At 35.5% G+C, this 21,714-nt stretch overlaps 1 protein-coding gene across 1 annotated transcript; it reads right to left on the minus strand.

The window, feature by feature from the left end:
- Nucleotides 1–11,647: 11,647 nt before the first annotated feature.
- On the minus strand, nucleotides 11,648–20,271 carry LOC107855048 (formimidoyltransferase-cyclodeaminase). Its single transcript, XM_016700036.2, has 2 exons — nucleotides 19,618–20,271; nucleotides 11,648–12,384 (listed from the first exon to the last, which is right to left on the minus strand). The coding sequence occupies exons 1-2, from the start codon at nucleotides 19,985–19,987 to the stop codon at nucleotides 11,870–11,872; spliced, it is 885 nt and encodes a 294-aa protein (XP_016555522.2). The 5' UTR covers nucleotides 19,988–20,271; the 3' UTR covers nucleotides 11,648–11,869.
- Nucleotides 20,272–21,714: the final 1,443 nt, after the last annotated feature.

The raw sequence follows: 21,714 nt of genomic DNA on the forward strand, positions 1-21,714 counted from the left end.
AGAAGTCTTTCTCAGTGCAGACGCTTGTTCTGAGTAATTGATTGTTACTGTCATTTTCATCCCTTATACTCATTTGATCGAGTGTTTAATTATTTTTTACTCTCATATTATGATATTTAGTCACTTTAAATTTCATGAATGATGTTTATTTTATTTTATTTTATTTCTTATTTTTTTAATTTCATCTTACTTGTCAATAGACCTATGATAATATCTTACATATATTATAGATAATTATCTTTATCTATACCAGACTATATTTCTGGTACATTCTTTATGTTCTTCTCCTACTATTACTACCATGGTTCTTTCTTCTTCTTCTTCTTCTTCTTCTTTCTGTTCTTCCTCTACTGCTGCTATCTTCTCTCATTCTTCTTCTTCTTCTTTCTCTACTTCTTCTCCTGTTGCATTCTTTTCTTCTCATATTTTCTCTTCACCTTCTTCATTATTTTCTTCTTCACAAACAGATTTTTAATTTTTATCTTCTTCCCCCTGTCTGCCTTCATCACGATAATCATTCTTTACACCAGTTGATTCATCAGCTTTGTTTTATTTTTGACAAATAATTTTTTTTATTTTTTTCTTCTTCTTTTTCTTCATCGCCTTCATTCAGATTTTTCTTCTCTACAACAACTACATCATTAGAGATCAACACCTCATCAACATTGATTGAGGCCTGTTCCAAAACTGCTACCTGAAGGAGCACTTCTTTAATGTCATCGTCATTGCGGACAATCTTCACTGATGAATGCTAACTTTAGACTGTTAGCCCATATGTATTGGGCCTTTAGTTTATGGACCTTTAGGTTATTGGCTATGTATATATATAGCCTACTTTTGTTTTAGTTAGTTTTTATGCTTTTCAGATTATATTGTAAACCTTAGCCTTTCTTTCTTTCAATAAAGTTCTATTAACATGGTATCAAAGCTAGTTTGATCCATGTCCTTTGATTTGTTGGTTGAAGATTTTGTAGCAGGCACCTACTGCGCGGATCGAACTCCGCGGTGAGTTCGCTGGGGGGGTACGGGGGGCAGCGCGCCCCCGTCCGGGGTTCGGGGCGGAGCCCCGAATTTTGAGGTGCTGCTGTATTTGTTTGCTGTCTGGTATTGTTCGTCTTTCGTTCTTTTGCTTGCTGCCATTGTTGTTCGTTCGGAATTGTTCAACCTAGGGTTTTGCATCTTTTTGTTTTTTTGAATTGTTTGTGTGTTGCTGTGTTTACAATGACTGGAAAGGATGATTCTCTCCAGTCCATTAGTACTCAATTAGATGGTAAGAACTATGCCTATTGGAGTTATGTCATGAAGAATTTTCTTCGTGGGAAGAATATGTGGGGTTATATCACTGGAGTAAAACTAAGACCTATCGATGATAAAACTGAAAATTTTGATTTGTTGGTGGACTTATGGGAAACTAATAACTCCAAGATTATCACTTGGATCAACAATTCTGTAACTCAGTCAATTGGTATGCAATTGGCTAAGTATGACACAGCAAAGAAGGTCTGGGATCATTTGGAAAGACTGTACACTCAGTCTAATTTTGCTAAGCAGTACCAGTTGGAGTATGATATCCGTGCTCTTCAATAGCATGATCTCAGTATTCAAGATTTTTATGCTGCCATGTCGAATTTGTGGGATCAATTGGCACTTACTGAATCTGCAGAGTTAAAAGGTTTTGGGCCGTACATTGCTAGACTGGAAGAGCAACGCTTGGTTCAGTTTTTGATGGCACTACGTTCTGACTTTGAGGGCCTACGTGGAACAATCCTTCATCGATCTCCCCTCCCTACTGTTGATTCTGTGGTTCATGAACTGATTGCAGAGGAGACTCGTATCAAGTCTCAAGTGGATAAAGGGTCTAAAGTAACTACTACTCCTGTCGTGTTTGCTGCTTCAACTGATCAGTCTAGGCCACCACGTACTCAGACTCGACAATCTCCTAACGTTGCATTTGATGAGTGTGCATTCTGCAAACAGAAAAATCATTGGAAGGCTCAGTGTCCGTTGTTACTTAACAAGGTCAAACAGCCTCAATCTGGGCAGCAACAGAAATATGGGCAGCAAAAGTCTCCGTCACGCTCCTCTGGTGCTCCTCCATGGTCATCTCGTCCTCCACAGTTCGCTGCTGCTGCACCATCTGTAGATGTTGAGTCTGTTAGCACTATGCCACCTTCTGCGTTGGATCCCCAGGTTTTCGAACAGTTCAGACAGTTCTTCGTTTCTAATCCTACGGCCATGTCAGCATCTATGTCTCATTCGGGTTCAGTTTCTTCTAGTACCTCAGGTATTCCTTCCTCCTTGTGGATATTGGATTCTGGTGCGTCTCATCACATGTCCCCTCATTTGTCATCGTTTGGTTCTTTGTCACCCATTTCACCAATCTCTGTTATGTCCGCGAGTGCTGTACCTATGTCAGTCGAGGGTGTTGGTTCTGTTACTACCCCTCACGTTGTCCTCTCTGATGTTTATTACATTCCCAAACTTGCTTTAAATCTTGTTTCGGTCAGTCAGTTGTGTAAGGCTGGTAATTGGGTGTTTTTTTCTGATTCTGTTTGTGTTATACAGGACCAACACACTCAGAGGGTGATTGGGACCGGCCATAGGTTGGGGGAACTCTATGTCTTGGAGAATCTCAAATTGTCTGCAGTTGCTGCCTCTAGCATAGATTTATCTTCTTTTCGTTTGAGTCCTTTGTCTTTTCAGTTTTATCTTTGGCATTCCAGATTAGGACATGTGTCAGTTTCACGTTTACATTTTTTGGTCTCTAGTGGTGCTTTAGGTCATGTGAACACTAGTGATATTTCAGATTGTAGTGGTTGTAAACTGGCAAAATTTTCTGCCTTACCGTTTAATAAAAGTGTGTCTTATTCTGTTGCTCCTTTTGATATTATTCATTCTGATATATGGGGACCAGCGCCAGTATCCACTAAGGGTGGATCGACCTATTATGTTTCGTTTATAGATGACTATACTCGTTATACCTGGGTGTATCTTATGAAACGCAGATCTGATTTCTTTGGCATTTACAACAACTTTAGAGCCCTTGTTAAAACACAACATTCGGCTGTGATAAAGTGTTTCAGGTGTGACTTAGGGGGTGAATATACCTCTAATGACTTCACTCAGTTACTTGCCTCTGATGGTACCATACACCAGTCATCGTGTACCGACACTCCTGAGCAGAACGGTCTGGCAGAAAGAAAACATCGTCATATTGTTGAGACAGCACGCTCTTTACTTTTGTCTGCAGAGGTTCCTAGTATTTTTTGGGGAGAAGCAGTCCTAACTGCTGTATATGTGATTAATCGTATTCCTACTGCATTGACTTCAGGGATGTCTCCGTTTGAGAAACTATATGGTCACCCGCCGAATTATTCTGCATTACGAGTTTTTGGATGTACTTGCTTTGTTCTTCGTCCTCATGTTGAACGAAATAAGTTAGGGTCAAAATCAGCTATATGTGTGTTTTTGGGGTATGGTATTGGACAAAAAGGATATCGTTGCTATGATCCTGTAAGTCAGAAATTATATGTTTCACGACATGTCACTTTTTTGGAACATATTCCTTTTTATTCCATTCCAGCTAAAACCCATGATGTGACAAAGTCAGATATTCGGCTTATTGATCCCTTTGGGATTGACATAGAGGTTCCAGTTCCGGATCCATCCATGCCTTCTGGTGTGCCACCTGATAGTGCTTCAGCCTCGCCTGTGCCTGAGTCTGCTCCTTCGACTGTTGAGACTGGAGACCCACCACCTCTGAGGAGGTCTACTCGACCTTGTAAGTCCACCAAACTGCCAGATTTTTCCTATTCTACATATTCAGCCTCATTTGCTTCCTTTATTGCAAACATACATCATTTGTCTGAACCTGAGTCGTATAGAGAGGCTGTGTCTGATCCTCTTTGGCAGAATGCTATGGCTGAGGAACTTGCTGCTCTTCATCATACACATACATGGGATTTGGTTACTCTCCCACCTGGTAAGCATGCGATTGGTTGTCGATGGGTGTATAAGATAAAAACAAAATCTGATGGGTCTGTTGAGCGATACAAGGCAAGACTTGTGGCAAAAGGGTACTCACAACAATATGGTATGGATTATGAGGAGACTTTTTCCCCCGTAGCAAAGATGACGACTGTTCGCACTATGATTGCTGTTGCATCCGTTCGACAGTGGAAGATATTTCAGATGGATGTCAAGAATGCTTTTCTGAATGGTGATCTCCACGAGGAAGTTTATATGACTCCTCCCCCAGGTATTGACCACCAGCCAGGTGAAGTTTGTCGGCTTCGAAAAGCTTTATACGGTCTCAAACAAGCCCCTCGTGCTTGGTTTGAGAAATTCTCCACTGTTATTACTTCCCTTGGATTTGTCCCGAGTAACCATGATTCAGCATTGTTTGTTAGATGTACAAGTGCAGGGCGAATTCTATTGTCCTTATATGTAGATGATATGATTATTACTGGTGATGATCATAGTGGTATTGAGTTATTGAAGCATGATTTGGCTCATCGATTTGCAATGAAGGACTTGGGCTTGCTGCGTTATTTTCTGGGTATTGAGGTGGCTCAGTCTAAGAAAGGGTATCTTCTTTCTCAGACTAAGTATATATCTGACTTGTTTACACGGGCGCGTCTTTCTGACAACAGGACTGTAGATACTCCCCTTGAAACCAATGCACGTTACTCTCCTAGTGATGGTGTTCCATTATCAGATCCGAGTCTTTATCGGACTATTGTGGGTAGTTTGGTTTATCTTACGGTTACTCGTCCAGATATAGCACATGCAGTTCATGTTGTTAGCCAGTTTGTTACTGCTCCTACTTCTGTTCACTGGGGAGCTGTACTTCGTATTCTAAGGTATCTTCGTGGCACTCAGTTTCAGAATCTCTTGTTTCCCTCGACGTCATCTCTCGAGTTGCGAGCCTATAGTGATGCTGATTGGGATGGAGATCGCAATGATCGTAAATCCACCACTGGTTTTTGTGTGTTTCTTGGAGACTCTTTAATCTCGTGGAAGAGCAAGAAACAAGATGTTGTCTCTAGATCTTCCACGGAGGCTGAGTATCGTGCTATGGCTGTGACTACATGTGAGATTATTTGGTTACGTTGGCTTCTTGCAGATATGGGGGTTCACATTTCTATGCCTACTCCCCTGCATTGTGATAACAAAAGTGCGGTACAAATTGCAAAGAATTCTGTCTTCCATGAGCGTACGAAGCACATTGAGATTGATTGTCACTTCACCCGTCATCATTTACAGCTCGGGACCATATCGCTTCCTTTTGTTCCATCGTCTTTGCAGATTGCTGACCTTTTTACGAAGGCTCAGTCGGCGTCTCGATTTCGTTTTTTGTGTGACAAACTCTCAATGCTTATTGCTGTTGCATTGTGAGTTTGAGGGGGGATGTTAGCCCATATGTATTGGGCCTTTAGTTTATGGACCTTTAGGTTATTGGCTATGTATATATATAGCCTACTTTTGTTTTAGTTAGTTTTTATGCTTTTCAGATTATATTGTAAACCTTAGCCTTTCTTTCTTTCAATAAAGTTCTATTAACATAGACCTGCACACCTGCATTTACAAGTATTTACCATTTATAATAAACTATGCTATCAGTTAATGAAGAATGATATAGATTCTATTATAAGTAAAATGGATTATATAAAATATGCAACTTCTATAATATACAGAGGAGATATTTGTCTTCAGCTTCTTCTTTCTTCTTCTGCTTCTCATTTTCTGCTCTTCTTAGCCTCTCTTCTTTTACAAAATCAACAATATCCTTCATCGCCTCCTCCAGCCTAAACACGCTTTCTTTCAAAATTCTTATCATTGATGTTTTTCCCGATACTCTCAACTTACTTGTATCCACATCGTGAGTGACAAGACTTGAAACAAGATTTCTACCCAAATCTCGGTCATCATACTCGTCTTCACCATTCTCCGATCAGCTGATGACAGTCACACCCTCCAGATGGGCTTTCAAGCCATCGATGAATGTGTCATTTGCCTCGTCCATGAATGCTTTGAACTTTTTCATATATTGCTGCTTCATTTTACGAACTATGAGAATGAGAAATGGGTGCACTCTTTACAGATTAATAGGCAAATGTAATTGTTAAGCAACACAATATTGTTAAAAATATTCTTCAAAAAAATAGTTTCATACCTTTGTGCTCTATCCATTCAAATATGGTTCACCTTCGATTAGTTTATCTCCTTTTGAGGTGTGTCATTTGAGCAGTCGAGAAATGACAGCGGGTCTTCTATTGATTTACCATTTTCCCTGTTGAGCTCGAAAAAGGCTTCGTATATTCAAATCTATGATCAAAAGAACAAACAAAAATATATAAATCAGTCAGTATAGTATAGACACCACAAATAAATTACAGTATAGGATAAACTACTTCAATGGTTTATACTCACTAACAGAAATGTCCAGGAAAATTCATAGAGCGCATACAATGAAACTCCCTTTATCACATATGTATTTTTTTGCTTGGTGAAGTCTATCCGCTTCTTTAGATAGTCTAAAGTCAAGGTGAATGACTCCTTACCCAAGGGTATCTCTCAAAGAAGTTCAAGTTATCCACCATCTTGATGATGTTTATGTCCACAGTTTTAGATAAGTCGCGTGGAAGCAATATGCAGTGCATGAATCAAACTAAGAAACATTTGAACTTTTTCTCCTTGTCCAGTCTCCTACCTCTAATAAGCTTCAATAATCTCTTGGCATTTACACTTCTCTTTTTTGTAATTCTTTTGAAAAAAGCTTTATCCTCCTCCATCTCTTTGACATATTTTGAGTTACGGGGACAATGCCCACAGTTTAAATTCGTGATTAGCGCAAACTTCTTCAGAACAAAACATATAGGCCTATCGTTTGATGCAGAACCACATTTCATGCAACATGTTGTCCTGTTGAACTCGACGAAGAAGTGTATAGTGGACAAGTTGTCCATTGAACTTCATATGTTCTGGTAAGTCCCACAAACAATCAAAACAGGAATTCTTAAACCTCGACTTCAGACGTTGATTAACCACGACTTGTTTGAATTCATAAAATATTTTCAAATGAGACATAATGGATAACTTAACCGAAAATGATCCAACATCATCTATGATTATGGAGAGGTCGTACCTCTAAGACGAAATAAACCTTGCACAGTGAGGCAAGATCAATGCTTCCTCATCGATCCTATGCTCAATTTCAATTTCCTCCTGCTCATCTCTATTCGAAGCTTGAATAGCTTTGTCGCTGCAATTTCTATCCTCCGATTCATCGACTACTCATTTTTTCTTTTCTCGGATCTTTCAAATTCTACAGCCTTGCGTTTATTACCTCTAGCCATTTTTTATGATCTACGTACACAAAATAAGATTTCTCAACTATAACAACAAAATCAATAGCTAATCGACCTAACAGTCTATTAACATGACAACAACTCTAGCAGACCAATTGCCTATTAACAGCACAACATTACTATATAATCAAACCATCACCCACAAGAACATGCATCTAAAACTTCATTATATCGAAGAAAAACTAGAAGGAACCTAGATTTTTAGCATGCTGAACGAGGAAATTTGAAAAAAAAAAATCACAGTGCAATCGTCGAGGGAAATTATAATCCATCAAAAACAACGTACAATCAAACAAATATCAAAAACACAAATTTTTAGTAAAATCAAGCCCCGTTTTTTTAAAAAAAAAATAATTTTTTCTGTCTAAATCAAACAAATATCTAATCAACCCAACGGTCTATTAACAGAACAAGAACAACATATGATTCAAACCAAGGAATCCCCAACAAGAACATGCATCTACAGCATCAGCACCATTAGATTGAAGAAAAAATAGATTTCTTGGCACATTGGTTGATGAAATTAGAGAAAAAATTTCACCGCGCAATCGGCAAGGATAATCGATATCCATCAACAATCAAATGAATACCAACTAAAAACAAAGAATTTCAGTCAAAACAACCCCTGTTTTTCAAAAAAAAATTAAATTTTTTCTCCCAAAGCAACTAAATCGACACAAACTAAAACAACAAAAAACGAAACAAAAACCCATCAATATGGAGCACAAATTACTCGGGACATGAATATAAATTACCTGAAGTTAAAGATCGAAGTTCTTAAAGATTTACATAAGGTACAAATCAAAAATGGTGAATGGATGCAAAAGTAGCGGGAGAGACTATGAGAGAGAAAAAAGTTTTGGTATTTAATAAAAAAACGGGGCGTGAAAAGTATTTTAAAAAGACTTAAGAGGTGCCGAAAACTTTTTCGTTTTTACACTTTAATCCACACCTCACCCTTTTCTCCCAAACCCTAAAAAATTAAATGAAAAAAATAATAATATCTATTTCTCCAATTAAGTTTTGAGAATGTCTTTTTTACTAAATCTTCTCATCTAACTAGCTAATTAACCAATCATGTCACACCTCCTATTCATTACATTTCTACTTCATAAAGACCGGGATATAATTTATATATATTCTTTCCTTCTCAAATTCTATTTATAAGATTACAAAGAATATGTTGTTGTTATTATTATTTAATCATTATGTTTAGAAAGAAAAATAGCCCTGTGCTAGATTAGATCCTTTTATTGACCCCCCACAAAGAAATGAAAAGGATCATATTCGATAAAATAATTCCATTTGACATGTTTGGGCGGCTTAATTGCTTCTCAAAATAATACAACTAAATTAGTTAAGAGTACAAAATATGCTGCTAAACGAAGTTCCTCTTGTGTCAAAGTTTCTAACGTTATTATTTGAAGCAATAATTTTATTATGAAATGGATAATTCAAGTATGCTGTCTTAAAATTAGTTTTAAATACTGATCAAGTGATCATGGATTAAAAAGTATTGGATACAAACAAACAAACACATGTGAAGAGATTAAATTATAATTCATTAACTTAAATTATACTCTTTTAAATTCAATGAATTCATATAATATAATTGATCAAATCGCCTAAATGGGGTTTCCTTATCTTCCTCATCTATTATCGCAATAAAAAATTATTTTGAGTGTCAGTAAATTACTAGCGCATGTATAAGGACGAGGCGTGCGGCCATCAACTTATTAGTAACAAGAGAAAAAGCATATCATGTTACGATAAAATTTATTTTGAAGTGTAAGCAAATCATTATTGCTTGTTTTAAAAACTAAATTTTTAATTTTTAGCGTCTCAAAATGTATTTTAATTAAGATAACCTATTTTTTGAGTGGAATCTAATCCGTTTATAGTTAAACAAGCCTTTGATTGGTCTAATGAATGAAAGTTCTTTTTTAAGCATCTTTTACATTGTAAGTAAAAATGAACCTTTGTAGCATTGAGGAAGCTCTTACGTTTCTGTTTAAAGCTAAGCTTTTCACATCCAAGTTAAAAAATTTGTACCTGAAATAAGAATAATGCAAATTCAGAAAAATAATCTCAACTTTCCAAAAGATAAAGATGTAAAGGGAAAAAAACAATCTATTTATTAAACATTAAAAAAAAAAAAAAAAAAGAATTTTTTTTTTTTTTTTTAATAAAATAATTCCTTTTGACAATTTGGGGGAGCTTGATTGCTTCTCAAACTAGTTAAGAGTATAAAATAGGCTACTAAATTAATTTTTGCATCCAGCTGCCCTTTAATTTGTTAATATTATTATTCAAGCAACAATAATTTAATTAATAAATTGATGATTGAAGTAGGCAGGCTTAATTTTCAAATACTGGTGAAAAGTATTATTGAATACAACCGAAAACATGTGAATCTATAACATAATTAAAGGCATTGAAAATTGCCAGAAAATTAAGGCATAGAAGATGAAGAATCTTAGTCACTTTCTTTTTTCTTCAATAAATTTAAATCTATTAACTTAAAGCTATAGTCTTTTTGAATTTTATGATCATACAATAATTTATAGATTTGGGTTACATGGGGGTTTCTTATCCTCCTCAACCACCCTATCCAAATGACACCTCCACCTCCCACCCCATCGGGGGAGAATGTATGGGAGGGGATGATATTCACCCGAACTTTCTCGATAAAAAATTACATTGAATATTTAGGTGATTTTTTTTTCAAGAAAATGTATATATAAAGATTTTGAAACTCTTAAGCACAAGACTAGAAGTTATTTTAGCAGTTGAGGAGGTTCAATATTTATCTTAAAGTTCTAAATTCAAACAATAAGCACTATATTTTATATTTTGAACCCTCTACCTGAAAATTATGAATCCGCCGCTACAACCACACACACCCAAACTTCCTTTTTGACTAACTTTGACATATATATGGTTTAATACTATAATATGGATATCATTTGATTCGTTTTTCAGTATAGAGTAGTGTCTATTCGTTTATCAAGTCTAGTTGGGGATGAAGGGGTAAATTGGTCTTTGCAATCTCATTTCACCTAACATATTGTGAAACATATTTAAGTCACATTTTATCTAGTTTTTGGTCGGTACAGGGTGCTCAATCTACTAGTGAAAAAAATATCTCGATTACTCTCTTGTTTCGTTTAATTTGATCCTTATTGACCTGACATATTTTTATGTATTTTACAAAATTAACTTTATTAACGATACATTAAAATTCTAATTTTACTGTTACTACTTTATGTAAGTATTTAATATCGGGGGTAGAAAGGAAAAACTACACATAAAATTCTTTTGATTTTATAAATTGGACAAGTAATTTTCAATTGTTTTCAGTAAGAGTGTCAAGTAAAATAAAATGGAGTGAGTAAAGTAAATCAAAATCTTGATAAAAGATATTTTGGGAAGAAATTGAAGCCACAATTTTATGATATCAAGAAGACAAGAAATATGATAATTGATATGGTACGTACATGAGGACAAAGAAGAAATTTGATGAATTGAAAGAGGGTGACAAGGCAATGACAAGGACCATCCAGAAAATAAAAAAGCTTCATGTACCTAGCGTTCAGAGGAATGGTCTTGATAACTTATTGACTTATAAACTAAAAATCTGGATTTCTAACTTAGTTTTTTTAGGGCGTTAAAGGGCATGGTTGAGTGGTTGGGAGGTAGATCTCCCATATGGGAGACTTGAAATCGAATTCAGCATTCGCTTGCCGCTCAACTATGAGCTCGTCACATGAGGCTTGCGTAGTGTGGTTTACGAGCTATTGCACAGTGAACAAATTACCACAAAGTACCTACAAGCACCTAAAATAAGTCCATCCAAATATCCTCCTTACCTATTCATGTACAATATTTGGTATCCTAGCTTCATGTCAAAACTCATTTTCTATTACAAAAACCTCACCATTTCCACGACAGAATCGATTTTCTTGTCTGATACATTTAGACATGCTTCTTTCTTGATCAAGAAGGTCCAATCAACCACATTAAGATGAAGATCAATGTATGTCATCCAATTCTCAACAGGGTATTAGGTACGGTTCAGACGAATCCAGTAGGTTTTGTCTTTACGTCCTGTGTTTGTATTAGGAAATCCATGAAACTATGTACGCATATGTATAAATTGCAAGCCCAGTAACTAAAACAAGCTATGAGTTCAATGACAAGTTCAGAATCCGTAAAATTCAAATCTTTGGCTGATGAACTTCTCAGGATAGTTCTCGCTATGAATATGGAGAGAATCCTTAAAACAGTGAGCATTAGGATTACAAAAATTGGATATACAATAAGAATGTTTAAGAAATGTAGTATGAGCATCATATTGTGAGCCATAACCAAATGCAAAAAGTCAGGATTTTACACACAAACAAATACTGATTAACTCTGGAGTTCAATGTCCGAGGTTTCTGAAACCTTGTCAAAATTCGCGAAAAGAGAGTAGGAAATTATCTTTTCCTCCAACTTCTCTAGTCAGAATGTTGAATTAGTTTCAAGTAACTTTCGATTATTTTTTCTTCTGAGAGATCAGTATAGTATCCCTTTCCGACAGCAATACCCTCTTCCCTAGCAAGCCGCTCAACTTCAGGCTGCACTTGGTCACCACCAATCCTAGATGGTTCCAGTAAGTTACAAGCAACCTCAATTGTGCCACCTCCATGAGTTAGTGCCATGGACTGCACTGATGGAAGTCCACCTCCTCTTCCGCTGACTCTCTTTGCAATTTTACGAACAATGGATATGTCATTGGTGAAGACTGGAATGTTATAGTTGTCAACCCACCGGGTAGCCCCAATTGTAATGATGCCTTTTCCTCGAGTTGCTTGAGCAGGACCCTCGTCTGGCTTTAGTTGCAGGGTCTCCAATTCTGTCCCACCTATCCACTGGTTCTCACTTGCATTAGGACGGAAATATCCCAACTCCCTTCTGATCGAATCAAGCGACCTTCCCTCTTGATGCGCTGCTCCATATAGGAAGGTTGGGACTGCAGTCTACGTTGAATACCACTTAGTTACATTAAAATGAATAGCATTAACAACATTTACAATGCAAGGCACATGTTCATCCTATTACTGCGAGATGGATTTATTGAATGCAATGAAGACATAAGAGTTATTAGTTTCAAAGACCTAAAATAGACCTTAATTGAAGGCTATGACGGCAGGTATTAGAGGTTATTTCAACAATTTCGTAACGTCTTGCTTAATATCAGCTCTTCTACAGGAGATAAAAAAAATAAAAGATTGCCTTAAACAAATTCTGTGGAATAATTTTATCCACCGAAGATGGTCAGAGTACCTTGTCTAGTAGATCTCAAGTTTATGATATTATATGGCACTTTACTAAAGGCTACAACTAAAGATATTAGTGGTTACTTCTACAATTTAGAAAACCCTTGCTTGATATAAATCTTTCCACGAGTATAAAAAAAGGAAAAATCTTGTGATAAGCCTATCGACTTAGTTGAAGTTGCAATAAGGGCACTAATGATGGGACACCTCCAAAGAACCATACATACCAGATATGCTTGCCTCACACTAGTCAAAACAACATTTTAAAGGGAAGTTAACGGGAAAGACAGATTAAGCTCCTGGAAATAGGTGCACAATAGAAGCCTATTGTGCAAATGGCTATGGAGATTCAACCATGACATTCATTCCCTCTGGGTAGCTGTTATATGTTCAAAATATGGCGTACTCTACTCAACCCTTTCCTTATCAAAATCTCTTCTACTCCAATTGGTATTGTGATTTGGAAACATATCAGGGAATTATGGGACAGGTTTCGTGAGAATACAGCTCTACAAATGGGTGATGGCGGTAAAATCAGCTTCTGGCATGATATCGGCACGGAACACTCCCCTCATGGTTGACTTTTCAGATTTATACACTATTGCTATCAACAAATCTGCAATGATTGCTGAATGCAGGTCTGAGGCAGGGATGGTGCATCACTTCTTGGAGGAACCTAAATGATTGGGAGATAAGACAGTTACCTTCAGTTATTGGATTCCATGTACAGCACACCACCTGCCACTTTACCTTCAGATTGCATCAAATGGGAAGGTCACTCTCTAAAGGCTGTTTCACATTGAGAAGCTGCTAGTCTATTCTTGACTGCTAGACACCCCATACCTCTAACTAGCCCCGGAAATGGATTAGGAAAGGGAGGGCTCCTTAAAAAGTAAACGAAGCTTGTCTTACTCAATGCAACCTTCAGAGAAAAGGAATGCAGTTATGTACCAGATGTGCTATGCGAAGGACACAATGAGGACAGCAACCACTTCTTCCTCCAATGTAAATTCTCCTCTCAAATCTGGGATTTTCATTCTCAATATTTTGGGTCTTAAGTGGTATATGCCCAAGAAAGCACTACTGTTCTTGTAAGGATAGTCCAGAAAGATATTCATAGGTCCTCTCTACCCAATCGGAATACTTTACCAGCTTCTGAATAGTGGATCTTATGGCAAGAAAGGAATGCAAGACTGTTTGAGGACAAGAAAGATACTGTCAGTAATGTCAAAGTAGATGCTTATTTTTCCTTGGATTTTTGTGTAATATGGCAAATACTAATGTTTTTATCCTGATGCCAATATAGATATCCTTAACACCTTATACAACCTATAGGTTCTGGTTTTTGGTTGTAACTTTCACACAGCAAGCAAGTTCTTCTTGCTGGTTATCTATATTAAAGTTCCTTACTGTCTACTGATAAAAAAAACTACGGGAAATTTGATTTATACAAAGTGATTATATTAATCTATCCTATTACTCTTTGAAAAGGCACTTTAAGTACAAGATTATCTTATGAATGAAGGTCCACACGAAGGTAGTGAAGCAACTTCATTGCATCCTATGGACAAATAACCAATGCAAGTATTGTTGTTCACTTAAAGCAGAATAACCAGCTGTAGAGCATCAACCACCAAATATTCCACCTAAAACATTGCAGTGGTAGCTTTTTTTCTCGTGTATCTCTTCCAAATGTAAGAACAATATACCACGACAAGCTGATTTCTAGTCAGTTGATTTCACTTAGGCCTTCTCTATTCAGTGCTGTAAAACTTATCTTTAATTTATCTATGACTTTCTGCCTTCCAAACTCCTCTGTAATTTGTCATTTTTGTGTTAGAATTGCCATCCCTTTTAGCAGCCTTTAGAAAACTTAGTTAATGTTGGACCACAAAATAGTGAATTTGTGACCAATGCAACTCCTAATGTGGAACAAATGGCCATCTCTTCCTCCTTCTATCTTTATACGATTGAACAATGAAACAGCATGGACGAAACACGATCAATGCCTCTATTATATCAACATTTAGTAATTAAAGAAAAACACAAGCCTTAAAATTGACTATGGTTCTTCCATGGTTTCAACTCCAAACACAACAAGCACTAATTAATCCACGCTCCATATCATATTATCCACATACTTTTGCTAACTTTTTTACCAATATTATGAAGGTTTAAAGAAGGAGAAATATTGGTTACAAGTTACAACTTAGAACAAGAGAGGGAAATGCATCAACTACAGTTAAGTATCCATATAATTGATCTTCTTGTTGATGCAAAAAACCAAGACTCAAATCTTTTTTAGCAGCAATTGCACTTCCAGGGGGCATATGTCCAGTCGGACTATAAAATATTCGCAAGACTCAGAATATTTCGACCAACTTCAAACGCCAAAAGTAATTTTTTTAAAACCATGATGTCTGGGTCAGCTTGCACTCTCGACTAATTCTTGCTATCTCTCACCAGCACAGCTGCACTGGTACAGACTAATTAAGTCTACCAAGCTAGACGGATGGAAAGAAATCATGTTCTTGCTAAATTTGAACCTAATATCTCATAATTCTTCATTGACCTGTTGGACATAACCTTGGATGCCATACAATTAATATTTCTACTAATGCAAAAAACAAGATTCAATCTTTCTAGCTGCAATACAAACATCCAATTAGGTTATCTATTGATGCAAAAAGCCAAGATTCAATCTTTTGTAGCTGCAATATCACTTACTCCCTCTATCACTTTTACTTGTTCACTATACTAAAAAGAGATTTTCATTTTTACTTGTCTAGTTTGGAAAACAAACAACAACAACAAACCTAGTACATTCCCACTTAGTGGGGGCTGGGGAGGGTAAGTGGACGTGGTCCATACCACTACCTCATAGTTAAGAAAGAGAGGCTATTTCCGATAGACCCTCGGCTCAAGACAAAAAAAGACATAGTATAGGAACACGAAAAAGTAGGTATTTGCACAACAAATCTATAATACATTAAAAGTGTGAAGACCTTCAGAAAAGTGATTTGAACTTTTTACCCTTCATTAAAAGACTCTTCTTTAGACAAAACTATCTTTTCACTATTTTTTAATTTATTATTTAATTATTTTTTAATTATATTAATTAAACTTTCTAAAATATATGGTAAGAGAATTAATTAATATTTTTCTTTCTACTAGACTTCCTAAAATATATGAGACTCAAAAATTAATTAATATTGAATCCTAAAATATATGGGTGAAAATCAAGAGTTCTAAAATATAAAAAAATATATTTTTTGAAGAAACAAAACTACCATAAAAGTTGTTATTATGTTGTACGTAAATTGCATGAACTTGGTAAGCTATTATTATTATTATTTTATTGAAAAACTATGATTATTTTTGGAAAAAAAAAGTTGTCTACTCTATTAAAAAAATTTCCATACAATTATAGGCACAACAATATATATAAACACTAACATAAATTCTATAGGAATCAAATGCCAATTTTTATTTATGAGTTCCTTTTGTTTATGTGTTCAATCTTAAACTTGAATTTATATTTTATAGGATCACGCTTTTTTTTTTTTTTGATCTATAGGAATCGAATGCCAATTTTTATTTATGAATTTCTTTTGTTGATGTGTTCAATCTCAAACTTGAATTTATATTTTATAGGATCACGCTTTTTTTTAATTTTATTTTATTGGAAACAAACACCAAGTTGTTGAAATTATTGATATCCAAGGTATTCCTATTTAGAAGGAATTTTCTCAATTAGCAGTTATCTATCAATAATACATGATAATTTATTATTGTTAATATCAGAACATACTAACACTTTAAAAAACATAACGTAAATCACAAATATATTTATCTCTATAATCATTGATACTATCAATAATTAATTGATGATAAAATTCTATACCTAAACATGTTTTTTTTTCCTAACTCTCAACTTCTTCACTGTTTTTATCAATATAATAGAATTCAACATATGTGTATATATATATTTTTTCTTTGTTTTCATTCAAAATCATTCTGTAGGATCAAAATTTTCGCTCAGACAAGAATTAGTTGGATCAAAATCGAAGCTTTGTGATCACTATTATATTTTTTTTATAGTTTACAGGTCGTAAATGAATGTCGATTGGCTTTGAAGAATTTTTTGTGTAAAGGTTCGGTTTGATTGTATTATTTTGATATCTTTATTATCTTATTGTTTTATTTTAATTTACAGATGTTAGATGAATGTGGGTCGACTTGAATTTTTTTAGGTAAAGGTTAGATTTAATTGTATTATCGTAATATCTCTATTAGTTTGTTATATTGTAGTAGTTTACAGTTCGTAGATGAATTTCGATCGGTTTTGAGAAATTTTTGTATGTAAAATTTAAGTTTAATTGTATTGTTTTGTTTTGATATCACTTTTATCATATTATTTCGTTGCAATTTACAGGTGATAGATAAATGTTAATCAGCTTTGATAAATTTTTTTTATGTAAAAGTTAGGTTTAGTTGTATTATTTTGATATCTCTATTATCGTATTATTTTGTTATTGTTTATAGGTGGTAGATGAGTGTCAGATGACTTTGAGAAAAATTGTGTGTAAAGATTAGATTTAATTGTATTATTTTGATGTCTCATTGTATTGTTTTGTTGCAATTTACACATAGTAGATGAATGTCGATTGACTTTTAAAAATATTTTGGGTAAAGATTAGATTTAATAAATAAATTCTCCATCTTTACATACTCAAAAGATGTTAAATTTAATTATTATATTCATCTTTATTATTTAAATAAATATTTCATTTAATGTAAGGTTTGAACTCATTAAAGTGAGCTACACGCACAATGCGCGTACACCTAAACTAGTAATAACATAAACAAGAGTACCACAAAGTAATACTACACACGATCTTTCCGAGACAACAAACACCACCCACACTCTAAAGCGAGCCTAGCTCTATGATTGCTAGCATGGATAACAAACAAAGTACTCCTACCTACTAGTAGCAAGGACACACTCCTTCCTACTATTCTTTTATCCTAATTCGCATCTTCCCCTTCTTCCTATCTAGGGTCATGTCGTTGGTAAGCTGAAGCTGCTCCACATCATGTATAATCACCTCCCGCCTTTGTTTCTTCGGCCTACCACTACCTCGCTTGAATCCATCCATACCTAACCTCTCACACCTCGGTACAAGAGCATCTGTGCCCCTCCTCATCACATGCCCGAACCATCTCAACCTCGCTTCCCCCATCTTGACATCCACCAAAGTCACTCCCACCTTATCTCGAATAATCTCATCTCTAATTTTGTCATTTATATTAAACTCATAGATCCATCGTAGCACCCTCATCTCCCTCACCTTCATCTTTTGGATGTAAGAGTTCTTGACTAGTTAGCACTCAGCCCCATCCAACATAGCTAGTCTAATAGCCACTTTTTTTATCTTGCCTTAAGTTTAAGAGACACTTTCTTATCACATAAGACTCGGGATGCAAGCCCCATTCCATCCACCCTGCACTAATACGATGACATCCTCGTCAATCTGTCCATTTTCATGGATCATAGACCCAAGATATTTGAAACCCTCTCTCCTTTGGATGACTTGAGTATCAAGTTTTACTACCGTATCAACCTCATATATCACCTCACCTAATTTGCACTCCAAATATTTTGTTTTGGGCCCGCTCAACCTACACCCATTAGACTCTAGGGTTTGTCTCCAAATTTCCAACTTAATTAACTCCACCATGGGTCTTGTCAATCAAAACAACATCATCTGCAAATAGCATATACCAAAGCACCTCACCTTGAATTTTCCACATCAATACACCCATCATCAATGTAAATAAAAACAGGCCAAGAATCGATCCCTGATGTCACCTCATCAGAGGAGAAAGTGCTCCTAGTCTCCTCCCACGGTTCTTACACGAGTCTTGGCTCCATCATACACGTCGTTAGTTACCCTAGTATACGCTATAGGTTCACCTCTAGCCTCCAAGCACCTCCAAAGAACCTCCCTAGGGACCCTGTAATAAGTTGAGAAAGTACTCCTAGTCTCCTCTCACGGTTCTTACACGAGTCTTGGCTCCACCATACATATCCTTAGTTGCCCTAGTATATGCTACAGGTACACCTCTAGCCTCCAAGCACCTCCAAAGAACTTCCATAGGGCCCTGTAATAAGCCTTTTTCTAATCGATAAACATCATGTGCAAGTCCTTCTTCCTCTCCCTATATACTGCTCCACAGTCTCCTTATGAGATGGATGGCCTCTGTAGTCGAGCGCATGAATCCGGACTGATTCTCAGAAATAGACATGATCCTTTTAACCTTGTTATTTATCAGTTCCTAGTTTAACCTAGTTATTACTATAGTCATTTCTCAATACATATCCCAAAGCACCGAAGTTATTATATTCAAAGGTGATATTGTTAAATTCTCATTCTATTTGTTGCATCTTAAGCAGTGTGCCAAGTCAATACTAGACAAACAAAATTGGACAGGGGAATATAAGGTGGACAGAGTTAGTACATGTTAATTTAGTCGAGTTGCACACAAACTAGTTACAATACCATCATTATAACAAAAAAACATTTATAAGAGGTGCAGTACTATGAAACTAGTTAAGGTGCACACAATAAAGGGTGTATCACCAAAATAATACTCCCTCCGTTCACGCATACTATTCATTATTCCAAAAATAAATTTATACTTTTACTCATCACTTTTAACATATCAAGAAAAGACAATTACTTTTTTAAGGTTTCACACTCAACATTAATTACTTATTCCAAAAATCATTCCTCACCACCTAAGAATATACATCAATTACTATTAACATTATGGTAAAATATTCATATTAATATTATTTTGTAAGGAGCATACAAAGTGCAAAATGGACAAGTAAAAATAAATAGAGGGGGTAAAAGACAAACCTTGAAGATTAGAACCAACTTCAAATGCCAAAGACTTAGCAGTATCAGCAATCAAATCCAAAGAAGTTCCACTCAAGGGATGAAAACAAATATGGTCCACAACACCAAGCCTAGGATGAGTCCCACAATGTTCTTGAAAATCAATTTTCTCAAATGCAACTTTAACCATAGCAAAAGATGCATTCTTTAAATTGGTAGAAAATTTGGAAACAAGTGTGTAACCAACTCTGTTGTAAATCTCATCTTCAAACTTGTTAACGATGGGACACTCTGGAAATAATTTAGCAGCTTTTTCAATTGATTTAAGTGCTGCTTTGTTTTTGCTTTCTGATATGTATATCTTACAACAAGATAACAATAATTTTAGCATTTCTTTTCTTGTTCCTGGATTAAAAAATTTTGGTTCAGGAAGAGATTGGTTATGGATTATTTCTACTCCACGTGTAGAATTTTGAGATTGTTCTATGTGTAGTTTGGGCTAGTGATTTGGGTTATCAAGTGGGCTTTAGTAGTTGTTCAAGCCCATACTTTTTGGTAGCCCATTTTGAAAATTTAGTCCTTGTGAAAATCTCTCAGTTGAAAAGAATTTCTGATATTGAAAGGTATAGTCATGATAACTCAATTTGGGAAGAAATATTGTTAGCTAAATGCGAAACTCCAGCATATTGCTGGACTTTGAAACTTTTACATGTGACACTCCAAGATATTGTATTGGAACTCGAAAAAAAATTGTCAGATTCTGGAGTACTAGTTGCACTATTTTGAAATTTTTCTGGAGTTTCATTTACGTCATTTTAAACTTAAGATTTTTTTTTTTGAAGTTCCATTTGCACCATTTTAACAAAAGAAAGATTTCATGGATGCCAGATTTTCAAATGCATAAAGAAAATCATAATCGGGTCAGATATTTGGTTTACCATTTCCCTTTGCCACATAAATATATCACAATAACTTACGTATGAATCTACGAAAGTTATTTTTGCGGGAAGAATATACCAAATAAGAATATGCATATAATAATATTTGAAAATGAGAACCTAAAATGACAAAAACATTTTAGAAGTAATCAAAATTCTTTTCTGATTACCAATTCAAGTTAAATATGTTTAAACAAAACTTGTACATGCTTACTAGTTAAAGACTCCATATAAATCCCACACAAAGTTTTTGGTGTTACTATATGTATATGTGGAGAAGAATATAAGTAGAAATATGAAGGAAAAATAATGTCAAGGGTGCAGAATAGTTCCATGGCTTTATTCTTGAGAGTGAAGCTAGGCTTTTGTATTTGTTCTGTTTGGTTCTACTCAACCAGGTAAATTGCTTGTTGCTAAATATAAGGCCAAACCTTTTGACTATAGCTTATTATGGCATAATCAACAAACTCATTTGGAAAAAAGAAATAGGGATAACAAAAGTCTTACTACATCAAATTTAAGTAAATGCATGTTATGCAACGATGATTTGGTGCAAATAACGGACATAAGCATTTGATTTGAGTTCTTAATTAACCAGAGTCGCGAGATAAGTGAAGATTCACATAACCAACTACAACTTACTTGAGATTGAAATATAATTGTTGTACTTGGTTACTTACGTGCATAGCAAATAAATAATCAGAGATGTATAGTTTTCCATCTTTTCGTTTTTCTAAATCATGGACAGACGAGACTTTGTGCGGATTAAAAAATTAGTTACGTATGAAAAAGAAAAAAGCAAATGGAAGCGAAGTCACACTTGTTGCCCCTAGTTGATCATAAATGCTTATTACAGAAAAAGCCTTCTGAGTTGTCCTGCTGGAGTAGAAACTACTGTTTTGCGCGCCTCAAAATAGGAAAATATAGCTTATTCCGCAAGAGATGCAACAACAACAACATACTCAGTGTAATCCCACAGGTGGGACTGCAAGAGATTAAAAAAAAAAGTCGACTGCGAAGAGAATAAGTAGGCAGTTTAGGTGACTCTTCTCTGTGTGTGTGTGAGAGAGAGAGGGGAAGCAGCAACCAATTTGAGATGACAAGCAGCACACAAGCTGTGACACATTAATCTATACTTGCACTGAGAGAGGGAAGTGAGGCCATTCTTGTTAGGTTGCCC

The sequence above is a fragment of the Capsicum annuum genome, chromosome 7 (assembly GCF_002878395.1).
Source record: "Capsicum annuum cultivar UCD-10X-F1 chromosome 7, UCD10Xv1.1, whole genome shotgun sequence".
Taxonomy (NCBI): Eukaryota; Viridiplantae; Streptophyta; class Magnoliopsida; order Solanales; family Solanaceae; genus Capsicum; species Capsicum annuum.

What these genes read in the sequence shown, in the direction of transcription:
- LOC107855048 (XM_016700036.2), bottom strand. Translation starts at nt 19,987, where the DNA reads ATGCTAAAATTATTGTTATCTTGTTGTAAGATATACATATCAGAAAGC. An exon ending in AGTTGGTTCTAATCTTCAAG is followed by an intron (nt 12,385 to 19,617) that starts GTTTGTCTTTTA and finishes CGTAGACTGCAG; the next exon opens with TCCCAACCTTCCTATATGGA.